The sequence below is a fragment of the Protopterus annectens genome, chromosome 1.part1 (assembly GCF_019279795.1).
Source record: "Protopterus annectens isolate FY-2018-M chromosome 1.part1, PAN1.0, whole genome shotgun sequence".
Lineage (NCBI taxonomy): Eukaryota > Metazoa > Chordata > Ceratodontiformes > Protopteridae > Protopterus > Protopterus annectens.
The window spans coordinates 1,197,138,945-1,197,163,731 of NC_056726.1; the positions used below are offsets into that span (position 1 = coordinate 1,197,138,945).

The 24,787-nt window shown below is 40.5% G+C and overlaps 1 protein-coding gene across 1 annotated transcript in view; it reads right to left on the reverse strand.

Annotated features, from left to right (window-relative positions):
• Window positions 1-15,049, reverse strand: part of LOC122815911 (glutamate receptor ionotropic, NMDA 2D-like) — a 1,415,655-nt gene extending 1,400,606 nt beyond the window's left edge. Inside the window, 1 exon segment of the mRNA XM_044088769.1 lies at window positions 14,623-15,049. Coding sequence (XP_043944704.1) covers window positions 14,623-15,036 — 414 coding nt within the window. The 5' untranslated portion in view covers window positions 15,037-15,049.
• Window positions 15,050-24,787: the final 9,738 nt, after the last annotated feature.

Consider the following 24,787-nt stretch of genomic DNA (forward strand, 5'->3'; position numbering starts at 1 on the left):
CCTCGCTGACTCTGTTCAAGAGAAATCTAGACCTGTGGATGGGAGATCGTAGGTTTACCCCGGGAATCATCTCTGGGTCACTGCTGGACAGAGGCACAACAAACTAATGGGCACAGTATTTTTTCATATAAGGGGTGGCGTAAGCCACAATAATTTGGGCTAGGCTTATAAATGCCTTAGGGCAGATAGCCTAGTATAAACCTATGAACCTATGAACCTATAATACCCTGCCACCTCCTTGCAATCCCCAGATCGCGTTTACCCATCTACATAATCTCACCATGACAAATCAACAACCTGGAGAATCCTAACCTAAGGGTTAACAAATGACCTGGATAAACCATCCTAGTGATCAGGAAACCAAAGAACCAGGTTAGGTGGAAGGATGGAGGGTCGGTTGCTGACAAATGAAGTTACCTACTCAGATGGAACATTATGGTGAGTACATAACTTCTTTATCTGAAGCAGGAAACTTCATTTGATCATCAACCTGTGGGACAGAGTCCGTAGCTACCAAAAAACCTGGGAGGTCCTCAACGAAAGATATTCCGGAGCACTGTAGAGCCAAAAGCCACCCTTCCTCTAGACACTAAATCCAATTTATAGTGAGAGATAAAGGTATGAGAAGATGCCGAAGTAGCCGCAGAACAAATGTCATCCAAGGGAATTCTAGACCAGAATGTAGCTGATGTAGCCATAGAATGGGTAGAGTTAGCGTGAACCCCAGTAGGTTCTGGCAGGCCAGATAGTTTATATATGAACAAAATGCAATTCAAAATCCATCTGGCCAGAGTCACCTTCGACTCAGGCTTACCCAAGAAGGGTTTAGCAAAAGAGACAAACAACTGATCAGACTTGTGGAAGGCTGCTGTTCTGTGTAAATAAAATCATAACTGTCTATGAACATCTCACAAATGAAGTTTGTACTTCCTTTTGTTTTGATAATTAGGGAAGAAAACTGGGAGATTAATGGACTGATTGATGTTTGTCTTGGAGGCCACTTTAGGTAGGAAAGATGGATTAGTCCTGAGAAAGACTCTGTCCTTATGAAAAAACAGATACGGGGCTCTAATACAGAGAGCTTGAAGCTCCGACACTGTTTTAGCTGAGGTAATGGCTACCAAAAAGGCAGTTTTCCAGAAGAAGAATTTCAAATCAACAGAAGCTGCAGGTTCAAAAGGAGGTCCAGTTAGAGCTTGAAGGACCAAGGTTAGATCCCAAGGAGGGACGCGGTTCCTAACAGGGGGTCTCAAGAGAAAAATACCTTTCAGAAAGGCCTTACAAATTTTGGTAGAAGTGAGGGGACTGAGATTATCTCCAATGTGAAAATGTGAGATGGCAGCCATTTGAACCTTTACAGTAGAGGAACTGGCCCCTTGCTGAAACATATGCAATAGAACATCGAGCACTGCTGGGATGGGAGCAGTGAAAGGGCCAATGTCCTATGAGACGCCCAAATAGAAAACCGCTTCCATTTACTATTGTAAACCTTCCTGGTAGACGGCATATGCACCGCTACGAGGATAGATCTAACTGCAGACAAGATACCGGGAGCCGTAGCAACTAACGGAACTGGATCAACCATAATGCTGAAAGCTTGAGATCGACCAAGTTCGGGGATTTCAATCCCGAAGGATGAGATATTAGATCTGGGACGGGATCCAAGATCCAGAGAGGAGCTATAAGATGAGACTGCAGGCATGGGAACCAGGTTTGACGAGGCCAGAATGGGGCTATGAGGATAATCTTGTTACCCAACCAACAAGCTTTCTGTAAGAATTTTGTTATCAATAGAAGAGGAGGATAAGCATACAGAAGACCATGTGGCCAAGCATGAACTAAAGCATCTCTGGGGCTTTCCACCGGAGGGGGAATTAGAGCAAAAAACTCGCTGCACTTCGTGTTTGGAAGGTGATGCGAAGAGATTGCAGCAAGGCTGACCCCACTTGCGGAAGATCTATTTCGCTACTAAGGGATTCAGAGACCACTCTTAAGGCAAGAGATAGTTCGACTCAGTTTGTCTGCTAGGATGTTGGGCCGACCTGGAATGAGCATTGCTAACAGAAAATGGTTGGTGGATATCGCCCAATCCCGAACTCTCATGGCCTCTCGACAAAGAGGCTAAGACCTGGTCCCCCCCCCCGTTTGTTGATGTACCAGACCACTGACATGTTGTCTGGCTGAATCGCAATAGTCCCTGGAGGGAGAAAGGCATGAAGGGCTTGCAACGCTAGAAGCACCGTTCTCATCTCCAGAACATTGATATGCAGAATGGTCTCTGTCTGAGTCCATGTATCTTAAACAGTTCTGCCCTCATAATGCCCCCTCACCCAAGGCGAGAAGCGTCCATGGTCTCTGTGGGTTGGGTTTGCTGCATAACAAATGGTCATCCTTCCCAAAGCTCTCGGGAGTGGAGCCACCACAAGAGAGAATTTTTGCACACTCTGCTGAGAGGAATCGGCAAGTCCAACGGATGGTGAAGGATGGACCACTGAACCTGTAATGTCCACTGGAGAATCCTCATGTGCAAGTGGGCTAAGGGCACGAGGTTAATTGCCATTGCCATGGGCCCTAGAGCTCTCAGGACTAACTCTACTGATGGGGCAGGTGACTGGAGAAGGGCTAAAACGTGTAAAGTCAAACTGCGAAGTCTGTCTGGCATCAAGAAGGCCTTGATCTGAAGCATGTCTATCCTGGCCCCTATGAACTCCAAGACTTGAACTGGTTGGAGGGATGACTTCTTCAAGTTTATGGTGATCCCCAACTGGGACGCTAGAAGTAGGAAACAATTCCTGGCTAAGCAGAGTAGATGCCTGGTGGGGGCAGTCAGGAGCCAGTCGTCTAGGTAAGGAAAAACCTGAATTCCTTGAAGCCTCAGGTGGGCCGCTACAACTGCCATGACCTTGGTGAACACCCTGGGGGCTGTGGTGAGACCGAAGGGTAGGATCCTGAACTGGTAATGACTGGCCCCTAGCCAGAAGTGGAGAAACCTCCTGGAGAATGTGACAGTATGCATCCTTGAGTTCTATGGTGCACATCCAGTCCTTCTCCTGCAACAGGGGCAAAATGGATTGAAGCATGACCATCCAGAATCTTTCCTTGGCAATGAAGAGGTTCATTGTTGAAAGATCGAGGATTGGCCTTAAGTCCCCTGTCTTCTTTGGCACCAAAACGAACCTGGAGTAATTGCCTAATCCGGATTGTCCTGGGGGGACATGCTGGATGGCTCTTTTTCTATCAGCTTTTTTACCTCTAAAGCTGCAGCCTCCCTGTGACTGGGTGGTACATCGGGGAGGTGCCTCGACTGAGGAGGCAGATTTATGAAAGGGATAGAGTAACCTCTGGATATTATTCAAAGCACTCAGCGATCTGATGTTATGGACTCCCATTGGGCCAAGTGATTCAAAAAATGCTCCCCCCGACTGCCTCCAGAGAGGAGCAGTTGGACAACCCCTCAGGGCTGCTGCATGGGTCAATCAGAAAAGGGTTCCTGCGACCCAAAATTTTTTGACCCCCCCCCCTCTGCCTCTGGGCCGGTGTCCACTTTGTCCTCCTCTGCCTCTGAAGGACTAAGGGTCCGGAGCGTAACGGGACTGCTGAGACTTCCGGAACTGCATCTTCTTTTGTCCTCTCTGGTTCCCAGAAAAGGACCTTTGAGGAGCCGAGAAGTGAACTCCGATGGCAGACAGCGTCTTCCCATCTTTCTCGCTCTGAACTAATGTGTCAAATGGTGTGTTCACGAAGGACGCCTTGAAAGGTTCCGCAAAGTCACAAAGCCAGAGCCAGGCATGATGCCTTAAGGCGATACTGGACCTGCTGGCTCTAGTGGCTCCTTCCGTGGCATGAGAAAGTAGCCACATAAACGTGTTTGAAACAGATTTGAGAGTGGCCATGCGAGTCGAGAAAGTCCCTTTGTCCTCGGTCGACATGGACTCGGGGAGACTCAGCATATTCTTTCACCAGATCCCACTGAAGTCTAATTACATGGGCCAAGTAATTCAGCGCCCTTATGGAAAAGGTGGTTGAAGCAAACATCCGCTTCCTGATACAATCCATAGTCCGAGACTCCTTATCAGGGGGATGGATCGATGAACTATCCTGAGGGAGTTCCCACTTGGTGGCTGTCGCCACCATGGCATCTACCGGGGAACACTTACTCCAAACCGTCCTATCCATGGGGGGACTGAGAATCCTGTCTGGCCTCCTGCGGATTGGCTCTACAGTGTCCAGTTCCTTCCACACCCTGGTAGTGATGAGATCAACCAGGGGGTCAGCCGGAGGGGACACCCAAGAGGTAAACAGGCCTGCGTCGAATGCCTCCAGAAACACCGACTCGTCTGAGGAAGGCTTTTGGGCTGACCACCCCCCTTTCAGGTGAAGCATTTCCATAATGTCTCCAAAGGAGATGTCATCGGGAGTGACCTGGGGGAACCTTCCCCTTCTTCCAAATCGGTGTCCTCCGTGAGGGACTCAGGGGAGTCCAAGTGCCTCCTCTTATACTTACGATTGTGAGGGACCTCTTCAGTGGGACTGTCCGAGGAGGGCTCACTAACAGGGCCGTGTTCCGCCAGTTGAATGGGCTGGGGTGTCAACGCAGGCTGTCTCTGGGACTGGATGATGGAAGACAAGCCCAGCTCAAGGGAGTGGGGCTGGATCCGAAGAAAGAGTAGGGGGTCTAGAACCTCTCAAGAGAACCCTCTCCACCATGTCGAAAGCCAAGGGTGAACCAATCTCTCTGGGCTCCATGTTTAACACCCTCGGATCCGTCGTGGGGATCAGCATCAGAGCCAAAGCGCTCGGATCTGAGAGGGAAGTGTGCTCGACCGAAACGGAGCTGAAGACACACTAGCCCCCTGGATCCGACGCACGGCTCACGGCTCCGAGAGCTTGGATCTGAAAGGGGATCCGAGAAACTTGATGGCATGGCCAGCGTTGAGGTAACTATAACCATCTGCGCTGACACCCCAGCTCTGGGACTCCTCGGATCCGACAGATCCGAAACCCGATAATGGATCAGAGGAGGAGCTATCAGGGCAAAACGTGGGGCTGAACTCCCCCCAAAGGGGGGGGGTGAGGCAGCAGCACTCCCATCTGCATCTGGGTTTGGAGGAAATGATGCATCATCCGGTCCATATCAGCGTCAGAGAGACTGCGGGTTGACCTAGAGGAGGCTGCCGAAGCTGGCCGGGAGGGCCGCCGCTACGACCTCGAAGATGGTCAGGCCTCCGGCTCTGGTGAGAAACATGGAGAATGGAACCGAGGGGAGGAAGGCCTGGAAATCTTCTGAGGTGAGGAGAGCAGCTTGGCAGGCGGAAGGGGGCAGAGTCGGCCCGCCGCTTGTGGCTGCTATGCCTTTCTTTCTCCCTCTCTCCCTCCTTCTCCCTTTCTCTCTCTCTCTCTCCTCTCCTTCTTCTCCTTCCTAGAGTCCCTCTCTCCCTAAGAAGAAATGGGAGGTAGAGTCCCAGCCAGGGGAGAGGAAACAACAGGCAAAACAGCCACAGCCACGGCTGTAGCCACTGAGGGAGAGGAGGAGGAAGCTGACTCTGAGGGTAGAAAACCCACCAGAATCAGCTTATTCCTCCTATTCCTCAGGGCCCAGTGGTTAAAATCTGCACAAATTTGGCAGCCTGAAGACAAGTGCGATACCCCCAGGCAGAGGATGCACTGAGTGTGGCCATCTGCTGGGGAATGCTTATGACCACACTCAGTGCACTTAGAAAAAATGGCCTTAGAGGCCTCAGCCATTATCCCAAAAGAAAACACACACGCACCTCACACAAACACCTAAGGAGAAAAAAGGGGAGTACTAGGCTTTAAACTAAGAGGAACGGTAAAGGGGATTAAACTAAGGAGTTAACTGTTCACACACACAAAAAACTAGTAAGATTTTTAAGAAACTTTCCTACTCACAGATAACCTAAAGCTAGGAGCTCAAGAAATCCATACTTGACAAAGCCACGGCAAACGAGATCTGGGGATTGGAAGGAGGTGGCAGGGTATTATGGGTAAGCGGGAGGAGCTTGGAGCTCAGATCTCTAGCTTGGAAAGCTGCCGGCTCGGATCCAGGTCGGATCCAATACCCACAGGTTGATGATCAAATGAAGTATCCTACTTCAGATCTCTGAATTATAAAAATACTGTTTCCTAAAAAAGTGCAGTTCAGACGTACACAATATCAATTCAGGAAATTTCATGGAACAAATGATTTGGTTGCAAACAAGATGATAACAAAAATTCATTGCCATTTGTTGCACAGAATGGTTATCATTTGCATATGATCATCCCATAGGTTTGTTTATTGGTTACCTTAGTCTGGACATTTAATAAAATTAGCGTTAAAATGTTTCTACAGTAGATAAGTTATTTTTTTTTCTGCGTAAAGCAGTGAATTCTGCAGAGTAAATGGTGTTAGTAGGATGTTATCGAACTCCTGACACTGACATGATGTCATCTACTTCCAAAAGTACTGCTGACTGATTTTTATTCCATATTGAAATGTTTTGTGACATAAATAGCCACAGCAATAAACAGATGTGAAGATAAGATTAACCATTCAGGATAACCTTTCTAAACAATGATGAAAGACTTTAGGGGAAACAGCAGAATATGTCATGTTTTCTAAGAGCTAATATTCAAAGACTGTAATGAATTCTCTTAGACTACCATATGATTATGCAGACTTTTTATGCTGGTGCAGTGCTATGACTACAGAATCCGCATTCTTTAGAAAGCCTGCTTATCTCATGTTTGCATCCCTGGGGCTACTGATATAATCAGTTAATTCAGCTAAACAGCCAGAACTTTTACCCCAGGAGATCTGCACTTTTTTTTCTAAATTCAGTGGAACACTGCTGTTCTTTGTAAAGAAAAAAAAAAAACTTCAGATTACAATAACAGAAAAGTAATGTCATTCATAATTTTGGAACTGATTCTCCAGAGTACAATAAAGCAAAACTGTAATTTTAATTTCTTTATCTGTAGCAATGTTATAGAAGTCTGTTCTTCACATCCTGTGATCAAAGATAAAGATCATTATCTTCTCAAACATAATGAAGAAGGTGAGTGACTTCAAATATATGGCAAACACTATCATGTGGGAGGGACATAATTACAGAAAACAAAGTCAATTATGGTATGCCAAGGTAAGGCAGCAAAGACAGGAGGCATCCTAGCCTCTTAAAGTCCAGAAAGGTTTTATTACACTTAAATAATATGCACTGGAACAGTCACCTCATATTCTGTTGTATGTTCTCACTTTTATGGAGCTTGTGCTTTAAGGTTATTACACCATATTACTCCCTTTAACATAGCCCATTTCAATAATTTTATGAGATAAAAGGGTACTTCATTGTCCACACACTTCACCAGGAAGATAGTTTATTCACTACTGATACATAACCTGTTTCCTTAACCTGAAGGTTCAGAACCACTGTATTTATCTTTTATAATCAGTAGGTCATAAACTGAGGTGGATTTCTAATCCTTCGAAATTTTGCAATTAGCTCTCTAGTCTTATGAATCTGCATAACAGTTTTTCATACAGAGTTAAGGAACAAATCAGATTAAAAAGAATGACCCCTTGTCCACATTTTGCATATTGACACAGTTGCTGATACATACTAAGGTGTATGACTTCACTTCCACTGGAAGATGACTCTCCTTTGCCGTTGTAGATTTAGGTCATAACTATTTGTATGTGTCCAGCAATAAAACCCTGAATCAATACTTTGTCAGGACATGAACTCACAGATTTGTTTTATCCCTGATTCCTGGAATATAATCTGGATTTCCTTCAATGATGTGCCACACGTATAGTGAATCTTTACTAAAATGCTTCTTCATTGGAACAATATGACTCAGTCCCAGTTTCATTAAGTTCAGTCTCCCTCCTGCATTTGAACTCTCAAGATCAGTTGTGTACACAAGATCAGTTGTGTACATGTCTGTCTTGTAGTACAAGTCAAAACTATTCTGTGTTGTAACCACCCCCTTTATCTGAATGTCAGACTGAATTTCATAAGTATACCTATACTGCAGAGTTAAAGACCCATAAAATGACTTAACATAACTGATTGTATCACATTTAAAAATAAGAAAAAATAGTAATAAATGATAACCTTTAAAGGTCCATAAGTTCATAGGTAAGTACTAGGGTTGCTGGCCTTGCTGACTACTTTAGGCCTAGGCAGTTTTCCTTTTGGTGCTTGAATTAACCTTTCCCATTTGCTGTTAGATTTGCCTTACCCATCTCATAGTCAATAATTATGTAGTATTCCTAGTGAAAAAAATGGGATCATACCATAGATAATTTGAGGGGACCCTGAGGGAGCTGCCTTTGTCCATTACTTTAACAGGGGGCATTCCTGGAGTAAATATTATATTATCCATCCACAGAGCCAAGTTGTGTTTGAATATGAACAAAGTTGAGCTTTGTTTTACATGGATGAGAAGGGAAGTCTGTGCCAAACCAATGGTATACTCTGCAAGATACACCTGTCCTCCATTCAGACCAATGGTATACTGTGTGAGATACACCTGTCCCCACAACACATTCTGCTGTGGTTCAAGAAGAGGTTTAAAGCCCTAGATTGAGTATTTCTGATGGAATTTCATTTGATGATAGGCAATGGGTCTAAGAGCACTAGAAAGGAAGATGTCACCTCTTAGCAGTCTGTAAGCTATCAGGTATAGTGACAGGGTTTCAGTCGCTCCATGTAGGAGATGCAGTTTAGTCCTTGTATCCTTTTAGTAAGGTTAAGTGTGTGGGCATTCCACTTGTTGCACTTGTCTAGAAAGATACGCACCAAAGGGGGGCATTACATAAAATAACTCACCCAATGAGCGTTGAGTAAAGAGGTAACAAAGATTTTCCTAAATTCTAGACACAATCACTTTGTTTATAAGCTGTGCAATATAGTAAGACGTTCTTAAAATATACGCATGTTGGTCAAAAATTAGTTCACTAAGTCAGTTCACTATATACATAAGTTCCCAAATCCTGAACAACTTAGTTTATTTAACAAACACATTTCCTCATCTTAGCTATTTAGGTCAACTGATTCTATATCAAATCTCTCATCAAAAGTTCAAAGTTTGTTTTTCTACTGCCCCATTTCTGATAAAGGGCACAGTAAATGCCTCAGAGTTTACTCTCTTGCTTTGCAGGGGACTGAATACTGGAATCATTTTCTGTATCAAAATTAGTGGAAAAATCACTAGAACAATCAAAAGGAGTACAGACATGAAATAGTTATTTTTTAACATTTTCTCACATCAGTTCATTGTCTGTAATTGTTCCTGTCACCAGAGTCAATAGCACAACGTACTGTGCATTTAAACTGCACCATATATAATTTATCTCTTATGTGATAAGCAATCAAGTTTCTTTTCAATGTGCAAACGTTTTCTAGTTTCCAATTCAGCTTCAAACCGTTTGATAGTTTTAACATAATTAGAACTCAATTCATTTTGTGCTGGACCAACAGAGAAAGTGGAAACTAACTCAAGGCTAGCTTGCATCCTGTCATTAAGTTTTGGTACAATACTATCATTATATCCTATAAGACATTCCACTCACATGTTAAATGTTGACTGTTTTATCATTCACGATTTAGATAAAAAGAAAAGTATTATCATTAGCTCCTGCCTATGCTTAAAGGCAAACACTTAGGCTTCAAGGAACCATATCCTTGCTGAAATAAATTTTCAGAGGGTTAAAGGGCCAAATATTGGCTCAGAAGTTCTTAACATTTTGGGTTAGTGTAGTAAAGGTTTGATGAATTACAGTCTTATTTGCAGAAACACATTTAAAACAGACACAGAAAAAGTGGAGGATATTACTCCCAAATCTGTAACACAAGAAAACACCCAAGTGGTATCATCCTTATATCTGAGAATATCAGCAACAATTTCTAAAGAAGAAATTTGCTCCATTCCAACAATATTATATTTGTTTATTTCTTTCAAGCAACTCAGTGGTTTGCTGTATTTATAAGGTAGTTGCTGAAGGACATTTTTAATTTTCCATTTGGATATATAACACCTTTGTTGTGCATGGAGAGCCAGGATTAAAATCCATTCACACTTCCTTCTTTCACTCTTCATTTTCAGATATTCTAACTCAGAGCAAGTGGTGTGCTGTGGTAGTTCTGAGCTTTTTGAACTCCTGCTGTGCTAAATGGAATTAATCCTTATATTGTCCTTATAGCAGCTATTTTTTGGACTCACTGCTTTAATTGGATTGAGTTGCTAGTGCCCTTATTTTATCTGGGTTGCCTCAGACAACAGACGTGTGACTTGGGTTTCCCTGTTGTTAATTTTGTGCCAGATTGTTGAGGTTGGTGTTGTTACGGAGAGGAATGATTCTGCCCCTATCTGTCTTGACGTTTTTCCTATTTTTTAATAACAAAATGACTCTCTTTTTCCCTTGTTGTCAGTAGTGCTTTCACCCCTTAGGAATGTTTTGCCTGGTGTATAACATAATTAGCAGTGCAAACTGGCACTTTGTAGTACTGAACTAAGGTGCAATAAAATCATTGGAGTTCTACTGTGGTAAATGGATTTTCCTTTAATATTTTCCTTGCTTGACTGGGTTTAGGCCAATTACAATAAGCTTATTAATATGCACCAAGTTGTATTTGACTATTAATGCCATGATAATTAATAACTAATTTCATATCCTTGACTTGAATTATTAGTTTCTTCTGAAGTCTTTCATGTTAAAATTGAATCTAATTATCTAGTTTATTCACTTAATTGTAGAACAATTTGCAATCTTTTTCTACTTAACCTTAGCAGTAATTTGTCAGTTAGGTTGTCACTAGTATGTGGTTATATTTTGATCTCAGCTAGCATGGGTTTGCAGATTGCTCTGTCCCTTTTATTGCAGCCCACTCACTTTAGTAACTCTAAGGCAGTGGACAAACTGCTTTGTGCTTATTGACAATATAGAAATAGAAATAGAAATAGATTAGTACTAGGCTAACTGCCCTTGCGAGCCATTTTTAAGCCTAGCCAATTATCCCCTTGTGAGACTCAAACCCTGCACCTTGTGTTTGTAAGGCAAACACTTTAACCATTAGGCCACCCTCCCAACCCTAATTATTTATTTTCTAACTAGGTACATACTAGGCTAACTGCCCTTGTGAGGCATTATAAGCCTAGCCAATTATCCCTTGTAAGGCTCAAACCCTGCACCTTGTGTTTGTAAGGCAAACACCTTAACCATTAGGCCACCCTCCCAACTCCATATCTTACCTTTTTTCATTTGCTGATACTCGTTAAAAAAATCTTGTTAGATTTGGAGTCTAAACTGTCGTGCACTGCACATGTTAGTGACCATATTAATATTACATCTCAAGCACATAAAAAATCATCCCAGTTTTGTTAAGGTTGTTAAGAAATAATTAACTTAGCTGTCAAGACCTTTGTTAAAAGAACCATGGCTGCTTAACATTCAAACATCTTCATTTGTGTCCTTATACACAACTAAAGTGAGTGACCTTGACTCTACTCTAAATCTAATTCTATAAGAACTCCCAAGGCTGTAGCCATACATTTTTATTTTATGTTACATTTATTTACTGGGTAGTTCTGACTGGGTTGGAGAGCCCGTTTTCAGCAGAGACCTGAGGAGAAAAGCTCCACACATACAATACAATTTAGAGAGCAGACAAAAACAATAAGAATCAATACAAATTAGTCAGTTTAAACAGATGACAGTACAGCATTTACAGTATTTGAAATTAGAGTACACATCATTGTATATGTCATAATGTTAAAATTAGCTAATAATTTATATACAGATAAATTATGTGAAAAAAGACAGATAGCTAGTATCTAGATAGATCTGTGAGAAAAAAAAGTATTAGTGAGTACAAGATCGTAAGACCAAAGAAATGCAAAGTGGAAAGAAAAGAAGGACTTCACACAAGAGAAAACCTTTGAAGTACTTAATGGGCTGCAAACTGGCTCTCCAATCATATACACTGGGTGAGAATTGGGAGTGACTTAGACTGCTCAGTAGAGGAATCTCTTAAGGCTCTAGGCTGGGTGTCCTTCTCTTTTGATGTCTCCTTCTACAATGTGAAATGAAATGTCTATATTGTGGAGCTTACCATGCTTGATGTCTATATTGTGGAGCTTACCATGCTTGATGTCTATATTGTGGAGCTTACCATGCTTGATGTCTATATTGTGGAGTTTACTATGCTTGATGTCTATATTGTGGAGCTTACCATGCTTGATGTCTATATTGTGGAGCTTACCATGCTTGATGTCTGTATTGTGGAGCTTACCATGCTTGATGTCTATATTGTGGAGCTTACCATGCCTGATGTCTGTATTGTGGAGCTTACCATGCTTGATGTCTATATTGTGGAGCTTACCATGCCTGATGTCTATATTGTGGAGCTTACCATGCTTGATGTCTATATTGTGGAGCTTACCATGCTTGATGTCTATATCGTGGAGCTTACCATGCTTGATGTCTATATCGTGGAGCTTACCATGCTTGATGTCTATATCGTGGAGCTTACCATGCTTGATGTCTATATTGTGGAGCTTACTGTGCTTGATGTCTATATTGTGGAGCCTACTATGCCTGTAGATGAAGGCGAACTCATTATCCTTTTACTGATTCACCCACAGGCTCTTATTCTCAAAGCAGTGTAAGGCAGAGTCAGTGTCTGTGTTCTAATATGTATTGTGGACACATTTTAGAAACAAGCCTTCATCACTGATTATCAGATAAATGGCACCCCAGTTTAGGTCAATGCAGTCATTAGAGATCTAGGCACATTCAATGATAATGAACTGATCTTTATTCACTGAGAATCAGTTACAGTAACAAAATCTTTTTTTTTTCATTGCCCAGTTAATTATCAGAGATACATGATCAAGATCTTATTTGCTCTATATACCTCTGTGATTATGCTGGTCATTCAATATAACACTGAAATTCATCCATAACTTACTAAATGTGCAACCCAGATTGAAAGACATCAAGCATAGAATTACCGCAAAAGGTTCTTTTAGTTATCTGAGTAAGTTAAACGTCTTTTAGTTCTTTCTATCTGATAAATAATCCTTTATGGAGGTACCCATCTTACTTTTCAGGATATTAAAGACCCTGTTGTACTTGATCTTCCGCAAATCAGAAGCACCGTTAAAATTAGAAACCCTTACTCCAAATCTGTCCACTTACATCATAATATAACTATAATGTCTTGGAAGGATAAGCGCATTACCAAAAGATTATCTACCTAAGGAATAAATTTCCCTTGCATATTTAACAGTGTAATGAAGTAGTCCCCTAAAACGTATGTCTTGATATCTGGAAAGGTTTACAGTGATTAGTAGTGTAGGGTTTACCAAGAAGGGAGGTAAAGCTATCAGTGATACCTTCTAGAGTCCACGGCTAGGCCAAATATGCATTTTCAAGCCATCTCCCAGGCTCTCGTGGAAGACAGACACCATTTTTTCCTTTGTTGTATTTACCAGAGCAACAAATACATAAATAACATGGATATCACTGGCTACAAGGGAGACCAATTCTATAAGTTGTAAAACCAGCACAGCCAACTCCAGTAAAATGTTCTTTTAAAAGCGAAAACAATTATGACAATGACCAACAATGAACTGATATTGATAAAACCAGGATCCTTTCTTACAACTCTATGGCACCTTGTGGAACCTTCAGATAGATTAAAAACTTTTGTACAAGTAAAAAAGCCACATAAATAATGAGAGAAAAATAAGCATGATTGAATAATTAACCTAAAAAACATCTCAAATTACATTTTATATTCATACATTGAATATGTACACATTCCTTATGAAATAACAAATACTTTAAACTCATGTCACCTATATCCATTGTTATACATGGTTTGTTTATGTGAATTATAAACTTCCTTTTCTGATAAGGAATTTTTCTGAGGAATCTTTATATGTAAAGCATGGCATAATTGTTAAAAACGGTCAGTTTTGTTTTCTACAAAATCTAGATGTTTACTACCAGGACACTTCATTTCATTATAATGTGAACTATTAAATAATGACTTAATATATGCTTTCTGTTGCACATTTAAGAGGTTCTTCCCTTATTTTATATCACTTTTCTTTTTTCTATGTCTGGGGAAAAAAAGTAAAGAGCAGTGTTTATTCTGAGAGTGGTCTGTAAATACATTCTGTAATGGGAGCTCATAGATATAACCTTTTGACTACTTTGCCCAAGAATTCTGAACAAAGACAAAAATAATGCAGGGTGCAAGCATTCAACATCAATCACGTTTTAAATATTACTCTAATTTACTTAAAAGCTAATAGAACTGCAGTTTTTACATAAACATGCATTTTCTGAAAGATCAAAAGTATGACACTTTGTCTGATGTTATTGACCGACTGCAGTCATCAGTAACTTACAACAAAATCAAATACTTTACAAGAAACAATGCAAAAATATAAGGTCAAATCAGGAATATTCTGTAGAATCAGTTAAAGCTGAGAGGTGCACTCACAGCAGTCATAAACAAAGAATTATAGCAACATTAATTAACAAAAGCAGTGCAAGACTTCCAAAAATACAAGATGTATCTGTAAAAAGAAAATTGTTGTACTCACTTTGGGGGTAAAAACAATAGCCGATCCTCCATTAACTCCAATGATTGGGACAGCTGTCTGGACAGAGACAAAATCCAAGATCTGTGCCAAAGACTCAGTCTGGGTGTCATCTTCAAAGACTATCCCATGTATGCGAAGACTGGAAAGTACATCACAGATCTGATTGATCAGAGTCTTTGGGTTTGTATCATTTAAGTAAACTGGTACAGGATTGATGTCTAATGTGAAATTCTGAAAGTCTAAGGGTGTAAAGCGAGTATTATTATGCAGATAGCTTGAGCCACCAAAGATGATAGCTACATTAAGGGTTCGTTGACTCTCTTCCCGAATCCCCAAGAAAGGACTGGCACATGCTAAGGTGGTGAGGAACAGCATTCTACCAAACGCAGCAGAGACAACAGCATGGAGACTCATCTCTAATAGCAGGATGTCTTGCTCTGAAAGAAAAAAAAAAGCATCACTTACTGATAACCATCACTATTTTGTTTATTTAGTTCCTCGACAAACTGAACTTGGCTAAAACAGATGCTTACTTCAGCAAATGACATAACTTTGAGCATACACATGCACAAAAGTAACACACTTTGTTCATCTGTCATCATATATGTAACATTTTCTTAAACAATATATCATTTGTGAAGGAAAGGATGTTATCAAGTAACGTGACTGCTAAAGAACAGAAATGTTTATCAGATTAAGAGTCAAGATAAACAACTCCATATGTGACTCTTGTCAATAACGATAATTTTACAAAATAGTCCCTTTAATCAAATATACCTAAAGTATACAAAGCTTGACATATTTGGTTATTGTGTGAGAGAAGAGCAACTCTTATAATGAGTGTGACCAACTGTAATTCTGTTGCATGCCAGAGAAAGGGAGTATTAAGAATCACATAAAATCCGCTGTGGATATATCAGCCACATGCATTTTATTTCTCAGCAGACAGTTATTTTTCTTCAAACAAGGCCACATTATTTAATTATTTATTTATTTAGACATTTTTTACCACGAAAATCCGACCCGGCAATGACCTGTTTTCAGTGGCAGCCCAGGGAGAAAAACAGTGAAAAGTGTATTCTGTGGCTAGAGATAAAAACTAATTGATGTGTTACTAAACCACTGTCTGGTTATGAAATATATATCACAGACAAAAATACAAAAATATGCTTGAAAAGATTTATATCTAGTTTAGCTCATTCATTAAAACAAATTAATAGATGTGCAGCAACCATAATGATAGTTTCACTGCTGGATTCTTTTAGTGGGACATGCTGGTTTCAGAATATCCATGAATTTGATGGCCACTGCTTGAATTTCACATAATTTACAAAATATACTAAAAATATGGATGAATAGTTTAAATTAATAATGCAAATAGCAAATGGATTAATGTGGGGTATTTATTAAGACACTTGTATTTTGTACTACTATTTATTTGACAAGAGCTAATTGATATATCACTTTTTAAACAAACTGTCCACCTTTTGAATATATGTTTCTTGATATAATTTGCCTTATAAGTAGATTGTAAGAGTAGTTTTTAAAAGATATGTAGAGTAGATCACAAGTGTAAGCAGCATTCCTGTCCTACTAAACATCCAGTGATGAATATTTGTCCTACATACAACAATGGATATTACAGGTATCCCTTATTGAAAATTATCAGGGTTGTATCACAGATGCCCAAGATGCTAATGATGTAGTCAGTTGTGATGTGTGTATCACATTTATTTGGCTAATGTACTTACATAAAGAACAGGGAGTGCATCTACAAATAATAGCCAATTAAATGGTAAAACGAATGGTTTGGAACTTATATAAAAATAGTTAGGCAGCACAAGAACTAGTGAGCTTAGAAGAAGAATAACTTAATTATGTTTTCAAGATGATAAATCATTTTCTCACCAGGAATATGTGAAAAGATTTTTGTTGATAGCTTGGAAATGGAATTAGAAATTAATTGATTTTAAGAATTAAGATTTAGAAGAAATCTTCCAAAAATATTCATGGACTAACTGATAAATAAGGCAAGTCACTCCCACAAAGTCTTCAGCTTTAAGCTAGAAGAGGTCCTTAGAAGGGTGAGACATCTATTACAAGGAGACTGGAGTGCAGTAATGTTTGGAGAATGAAAAACATTGGTGATCTGCACCTGTGATAGAGGCTCTGTCTGTGAAGCTAGGCAGACCTAGAAAATGTCCAGATGTTACTGGCAAGACATGGCTATGTATTTGAAGTAATAATACAAAAAGCTGATTGAACATACAGATTGCATATTTTTCATTTTTGTATCAAATTCATTACATTCCCCAATACTGTCTTCATCAGTCGCAAAATCAACCACAAAAGGTGTATCAATGTGTAGGAAAATGGAACTTGCAGTTTAATAATCTACCCCAATGAGATTGCAATGCAGCAGAGATCAGACTGCTGGGTGTTCTGTTATAAAACCAAGAGTAGTCTTATATGGAGGACAGTATGTAGCTTTCAGGCAGAGGATATAAGATGCAGGATTTTTTGGGGAGAGTTAGTAAATTCCGTTGCTTCGCCAATACAATTAAAAAATAATTCTCAACACAAATTCATGATTTTTTTTTTACAGAAAGATGTATTTAATTGATGTGGAATTTCCCTTTTTATCTACTGAATACTGTATCATCTAAATATATGATATGGACATGTCTTAATGAAGGTTCTTCAGGAAACAATGCCTTCCATTCTAGAACTATCTCTTAAACTTGTTTAGGCTAGAACTCTGTTCACTTTATTTAATTTGCAATGGTAGCCTCTTCCAGGGGGTGAAACAGTGGTACAACAGTAAGCGTTATCACCTCATAGTGAGTGATTCTCCGATTCGATTCTCTGCTGGGGTGTCTGCTGTGTGGAGTCCACATGTCCTCCCTGTGTTTGCATGGGTTTCCTCCGGGTGCTCCAGTTTCTTCCCACATACCAAAGACATGCAGCAAAGTTGGACACTCTAAATTGGCCCTACATGTGAGTGTGTGTCTGCAGGTATGTGGTACACCTTTGAAGCAGGGTTGGGTGTCAGGCTAGCAACTTGACCCTGGAAAATCCATAACTGCTGCAGAAGCTACATAAACGAGTGCCTGGACAGCACTCATTGCCCGATGTGCTGAATGACATGAATGGAAATGGGACAGAGAGAGACAGAGATAGTGCCAGTTATAGAGTGGGGGTTAGGAATTAGGCCTTTCCAGAGAATTTTATTTCTGCACTGGTTGAGATTTAAAACCTTAAGTCTGCTATTTAATTAAGCTATTTGACTTTTCAAGATACTGGAGAGCAAGGATGATGGGGTCCCTAAAGGCGCAGAACGTAAGGCATGGATAGTCCTGCAAAAGCCATTAAGAAACTCAGCAAAGGGATAGTGTTTCAAGCCTTTCCTGCCAGATCAGGGATTTTAAGCTAAAATTGTATTGGTTAGCAACCTCTGTGGCCTTTCTAGTTGCTTAATAGGTCTAGAAAGGCATATTCCAAAGGGGATGTTGTACTCAGTAATGGGTCTGGCTAGGGCTGCATACAGACAGATAACTTCTTTTGACCTGTATGATATGGCTTTAGATATTAGATGTGCTAAACAGAAATATTTTCTGACTACTGCTGCTATATGGTGATTGAAAAAGAAGGAATTATTGCCCCAGGTTTCAAGATATTTGACTAGCCCTGGAATATTCAGGAACTACTCTAAGGCTAACGTCTTATTATTAAGTGACAACCTGGCAAACTTTCAAGCCCTAATAAACTCCAAGAACACTGCTGCCTGTGCAGAAGTGTTCACAGAAACCCTATGCCAGCATGTCAATAGTGGCACCGAAGCAGCTGTGCACATTAGGAAGGAGTACAGAACTAATTGAAAAAACAAGCCAGCTTGGTGGAATCACAACATCAATATGCTGTATAACAGAAGGGAAAAAAAAAACACTATCAAAATTAAGTGGTGTAGCACTTAGCAGGTTAAAATCACTGTCATCAAGCCCACAAAAAACTCAAAGGACAAATAAAGTCTAGCAAACCCACATTTGTGGTAAATTTGGTCTCCCAGGTTATGGACAACCACAAGGCATTCTTTATCTATGTCCACAATCTCAAAGGTAATATACACTTGTGTGCTTTGCTCATTATTAATGCAGCCACCTACACTGAGCCAGAGGATATAGAAAACTTACTGACAGATAAATTCAGTTCTAACTTAACCTCTCTATCCTCCCTCAGCCTTCACTCAGGAAATATCATCAAATATAACTCCCCCTACTATAACTAGGGACCAGCTTCTCAATACACTATCTAAGGCCAAGAACACTGCATCAGTGGGGCCAGACAATATCTCAGGATACCTTCTAAATAACATGAAACATGACCTATCATGCTCTTTACAATTGCTATTCATAGCCTTAGCCTTCAAACAGGCTTTGTGCCTCACAAATGGAGAACAGCAATAGTCATCCCTCTGTACAAAGGTGGGCCATCTACCCACCCTGAAAACTACAGACCCATCAGTCTTACTAGCCTTATATGTAAAGCCATGGAAAGAATAATCATGAAAACAATCAATAATGACATAGAAAACCTACAAACACTGGACCCAGCCCAGTTTGGTTTCATCAAGAGCAGATCATGCCTACTCAACCTGGTGGACTTCTTTGAGAAGGTCACCAAGGTAATGAATGAGAGCAAAATGGTTTACACTGCCTACCATGACCAGGACAATGAATTTTACACAATACTCCACTCAGGCATTGTTGAGAAACCCAAGATGTTAGGTATAAACTCTTATGTCACCAGTGGATAACCAGCTGGCTCACAGACAGGACCCAAGAAGTTAGAATTGGGGAGTCCACCTCTACAATGAGGCAAGTCACAGGTGAAGTCCCTCAGGAATCAATCTTGGGACAGATCCATTTTGGAATTTACTTCTCTGAAGTCAAGGCCAATTTCAAGAGCCTCTGGCTGACCAAATTTGCAGATGATTGCTAATTAGGAGCAATCACATAATCCACCACTGACTCTAATGTTCTCCAGGAAGGGTTGACAAAGACAAATAACTAGTGTCAGAGCCATGGATTAAAAACTAACTGCTAAGAAATGCATAATAATATTCTTCAGGAAGTCATCCACAAGAGTCCACCCAGTAGTCAGGGATGTGGGGAAACAGATCAACAGTAATCTAGGCTTTGACTATCTTGTGTCTACAGTAGTAATGAATTCAGTCTATACTGTGCAAATTATAAACAAAGGTTTGACATCTATCTCGAAGGAGGTCATTATTTCACTGCACTCAGCATTCTGTTGAGTACAATGCCCCCTTTGGTATTTACTTAACCAAGCATATCCAACTATTGGAACATATCACTAAAAGAATACAGGGTATAAGCAACATATCATATGCAAAGCACCTCAAAGCCATGTTCCTGTATTCTGTCTCCTATAAGCTATTGAGGGGAGAGCTATGACTGGCATACAATGAATTTTCAGAACCCAACCTGATGGACCTCTTGCATATCTGCAAAACAAACAGTGCCAGAAATATCTGGTCTAAAGACTTAAACCTTGCCTCTGTTATAAATTGAACCTGCTGGAGAGACAGGTATGTATCCCAGACTCCTCATCCATGTGAAGCAGTATTCTTCCTTGACCCAACTCAAGTGTAATTTGAACAATTAGATGAGGAACAGGAAATGTATCCCTGGTATGGCACCAATGTCTCTAATGGATACAGGCAGTCTGTCAAAGTTTCTTCTCCCAAGCCCCTTCTTATACTTATCAAGGGTACTAGAACTTGTCAGAAATTTGGGATGCATGGCTAGGCAGGAAAAAGTCAGAGGAGGTTAGGATACCCAGCTATATGGTGGACAGATTTTGTAAAAGAAGACCTGAGACAGGCAAGTGTGACTGTCAAAGAAGGTAGGAGAGTGTATTTGAATGGAGAAAAGTGGCAACAATTGCCATGACACCCTGACCCCATCAAATCTAAAAAAAACAGAGCTTGATGATGATGACGATGATGGTGATGTTGAAGGTATTCCATTTTTTAACACAATCCCACAATCCATGGTGAGCTGTAACCAATCTGTCAGTCTGCTTGCCTCATTTAATAGAACATCTATGTCCCCCATATAAACAAAAAAATCACAGCTCTGACACCTACTGAAAGCTAAACTAGCATCTCTTCATCAAAGGCAGTAACCTGCTCACCTAAGGGGCTATGCTGATCAAACAAGAGTTTGTCACTCTGATAACTGACTTGACAAACTGGAATTTTATGAATCTACTTTGGTAGCACCTACCTACCTAAATAAAAGTTACTTTAATGTTCTACAGCCTTGGAGTAGATTTTGTTTGGTTGTAACTTTGCAGAGAGAATTCCATTCAGAATCACACAGTTTTTGCTTACTAAAGTATTATTTGAGAAATGACTTTGAGAACTTTTTCAGCATATCTAATTTTGGTATGCTGTTATGCACTTCAGACTAGACCCTACAAATATTTGTGACTCCCATGGAATACAGGAGTGAGGAGGTAATATAATATACCAGTGTCTGAAATCAGTAATGATCACATGCTTTTGTTTCCTGAATATATTTAATAAATCAGTTCTGAAGAAGTCAGAAATTCTGCATTTCTATAAAGATTTATTAATCTGTTGACAACAAAAGCAAAGGTCAGATGCTAATTCAGCAAATAGCAGTATATACTACCTTTGATGAGATTACAATATTGAGTAAATGCAGGAGGAATACATTGTGAATGCTTTATACACGTGTATGCACAGTTCTGGAAGTCTGAAGCAGGTCTTAATGCTGTTGTTCCTATAAGACATAATAATAATGACTATTGAGTAATTTAAGGGAAATTATCAAAGCATTTCTAAAATAAGGTAATGGCTTCCTCCCACACTACCCCCTGCTACACACATATTCCTGCACTGTCCCTTTAATTCTGTTAAAAAATATGCCTTTCTGCAATAGTCAATGATTGCCTTATTTAACATTGTCATTCTTTTCATTATAGGTTCATAGGTTCATAGGTGTGTACTAGGCTAATGGCCCTGGGGCCTTTACAAGACTAGCCATAGGATTACCCTGGCATAGTGCCACCCGAACTTAGTTCCCAGTGCCTCTGTCGAGTAGAGCCACTGGGGTTATCCCTGGGGTGAGTTTTCTGTTTCCCATCCACTCAAGATTTCTCTTGAAGAGGGTCAGTGATGTGCTCTGCTTGACATGTATGGGAAATATGTTCCATAGCATGGGGCAGTCTCTGGGTTATGAACCTGTCTCTCCAGCATATTCTGTTAATTGTGGTAATGAGATTGAGGTCTCTGGACCATATGGTGTGGAGGGATTGGAATTTCTTTAGAAGTAGCATTTCTAACAGAGCTGGGTCAGACATGGCTTTGTAAGTCAAGCAGAGATCGCCACTAAGTAGGTGATATGAGACAGAGAATAGTTGGAGTTTTTTGAGTCTGTCCATATAGGGCAAGTGTTTAAGGCCTAGGATCCTCTTTGTGAGGTAATTTTGTGGCCTCTCCAGTTGTTGCAGGTGTCTAGTGAGGTACAAACCAAATGGGGCATTGTACTCGATGATTGGCCTAATGAGAGAAGAGCAGAGGGCGACAAAGACCTCTTTCTTACTGGATGAAAAACCCTAAGTAATAAGATGTGCCACATAGAAGGACTTTCTGACCACAGTGGCAATGTGGTTATCAAAAGAGAGGTTGCTGTCAACCTGTGGTGCCAGATCTCTTATAAAGTCTTATGTGTTCAGTGGACTACCATCAATGTGGTAATTCATGGGAACTGGGTTTTTCCCAAAGGGGATGATGACACATTTTTTGGCATTGAGCTTAAGGCCATGGTTCTGACACCAGTCATTGATCAGAGTGAAGCCATTCTGTAGGATGTCAACATCACTTGGAGAGTTAATAATAGCTCACAACTTGCAATCATCTGTGAACTTTGTCAATCAGTCCCTTTGTGTTGGCCTGGACTTCAGAGAAGTAGATACCAAACAGGAGAGGACCCAAGACCGAACCCTGTGGGACTCCACTTGTGACTGGTCAGCAGTCTGACTTAGAGTCAGCTACTTTCACACTGTGGGTTCTATCTGTGAGCCAGTTTGGAACTCACCTAGTGATACAGGTGTTGATGCCAAGCTTAGTCAGTTTTCCTATGATTCCTGAGTGGGGAACGGTATCAAAAGCCTTGGCCAGATCAAGGTAGGCTATATGAACCACCTTGCTTTCATCCACAGCTCTGGTGACTGACTCAAAGAAGTCGACCAAGTTGAGCAGGCATGATCTACCCTTCACAAAACCAAACTGTGTGGGATCCAGAGTTTGGAGATTCCCTATATCCTTGCTTATTATATCCACGGTGATGCGTTCCATAGCTTTGCATATCAGACTCATCAGGCTAATGGTGCAATAGTTCCCAGGGTCTGTAGTCACTCCTCCTTTGTGGAGAGGGATAACTGTAGCAGTGCGCCATTCGGCAGGGACAAAGCCTGAGGTGAGGCTGTGATTAAACAGAGCACACAGGTGAGGTGCCAGTTCACTCTGTAGTTCATGTAGACCACAACCAGAGATATAATCAGGTCCCATAGAAGCTGTATTTGTGGCCCTGGACAGTGCTGTTTTAAGCTGTGCAGCAATAATACTGAGTGCCTGGCAATCTACTGGTATTGTGATTGGTCCTTTGGAGGGGGGTAAATTTGGCACTGAGTCTGTCAGCCAGTATACTTGCAATATCTGTTGGCTTGGTATAGTAGCCACTATTGTGCAGTAGCTCAGAGCAAATCTGGGTATTGCTGTGGAGATTCTTTACATAACTATAGAATGCCTTGTGGCTGTCTTTACTATCTGCTACAATTCTGTTTTCATACCTAGCTTTAGAGGATTTGATGAGTGATCTCAACTTTGTGTTGAGGCAGATAAGGGAGTTTTTCCAGTCTCGGGATTTCACGTTATTCTGCATCAGTTTCCTCCTTCTGTTTTAGAGTTTGTTTATGGCAGGGGACCACTAGATTGGCTTCCTTTTTTTGGAGGAGTGTGTCTTGGTTCTATTGGGTATGGCGAGATCCATGCATTTGTGTACATGTTCCTATACAGTATACAGTATACAGTATATTCTTCATAACTAAATTAGTTAAGTAAATACGAAGGATTCTTTGCTGACAGCACTACAATTGTCATCTCACTGGATGCATAGTAGAGAGGTGAAAACTATAACAACTGGTTGTATAGCAACAGATGTTATGCATACAATGGATTTACCTTACATTCAGTGAATGAAATGCAATATAGAACTATTAGTGGAAAATCTAGCTACAGAGTATTTTATGACAGGTGAGGAATATTAATAAAAAATGAAAAAGAACATAGACTATCTATTGAATTACTTTAAATGCATCATGTCGTGTAAGAAGACATTAAAGAGGTAGAAGCAAGCACTTGAATCCAGTTCAAGGGTGCTCCACATAGAAAATAACATATAAAGTACTTCTGTACTTAAGAAACTTCCAGGAAAAAGGACAGAGAACTACATTTCCACTGTACAGCTGCAGAATCACTGAAGTATCATTTAGATTACACATTGCATATTTGGAAAGTTTGGAGTGTAGGTCTCCACACAAAATGTCTGTCCTCCGTTATGGTGTAATGAAAGGATAAAAAAGGTGCTTATTGTGCTCTGAAAGTAAAACACAGAATGAGAACATGAGCACAGCATCTATAAACCTAAATGAAAGATGAGTGAGTCTTTGCAAGACAAAGGTGACACACTTTGAAGTGGACAGTGTAACAGGTCAAGAGTGATGTGAGGAATTACATTTTCTGATGGATAGCAGAACATGACTAAGACAGTTTCCCTGGGAATTAATAAATTCAAAATTAGTGGAACATTTAAAACTGCCTGGATCAAGGCTCCAGAGAGGACCCTGCATTACCAGGCTATAATTCATACCACACCTTTCGGCCACCTAACCTGGACCGAAACACTAAAGGTGGAGGCGTGTCCATATTAATAAAGGATATCCACATCTCCAGGCTAGTTGCTCAGCATAATGCATCCAAGATTATCCAAGTGCAACTAACTCTGGGCAAGACTGCAATCCAAATTCTAGCTTGCTACAGATCTCACACCATGCC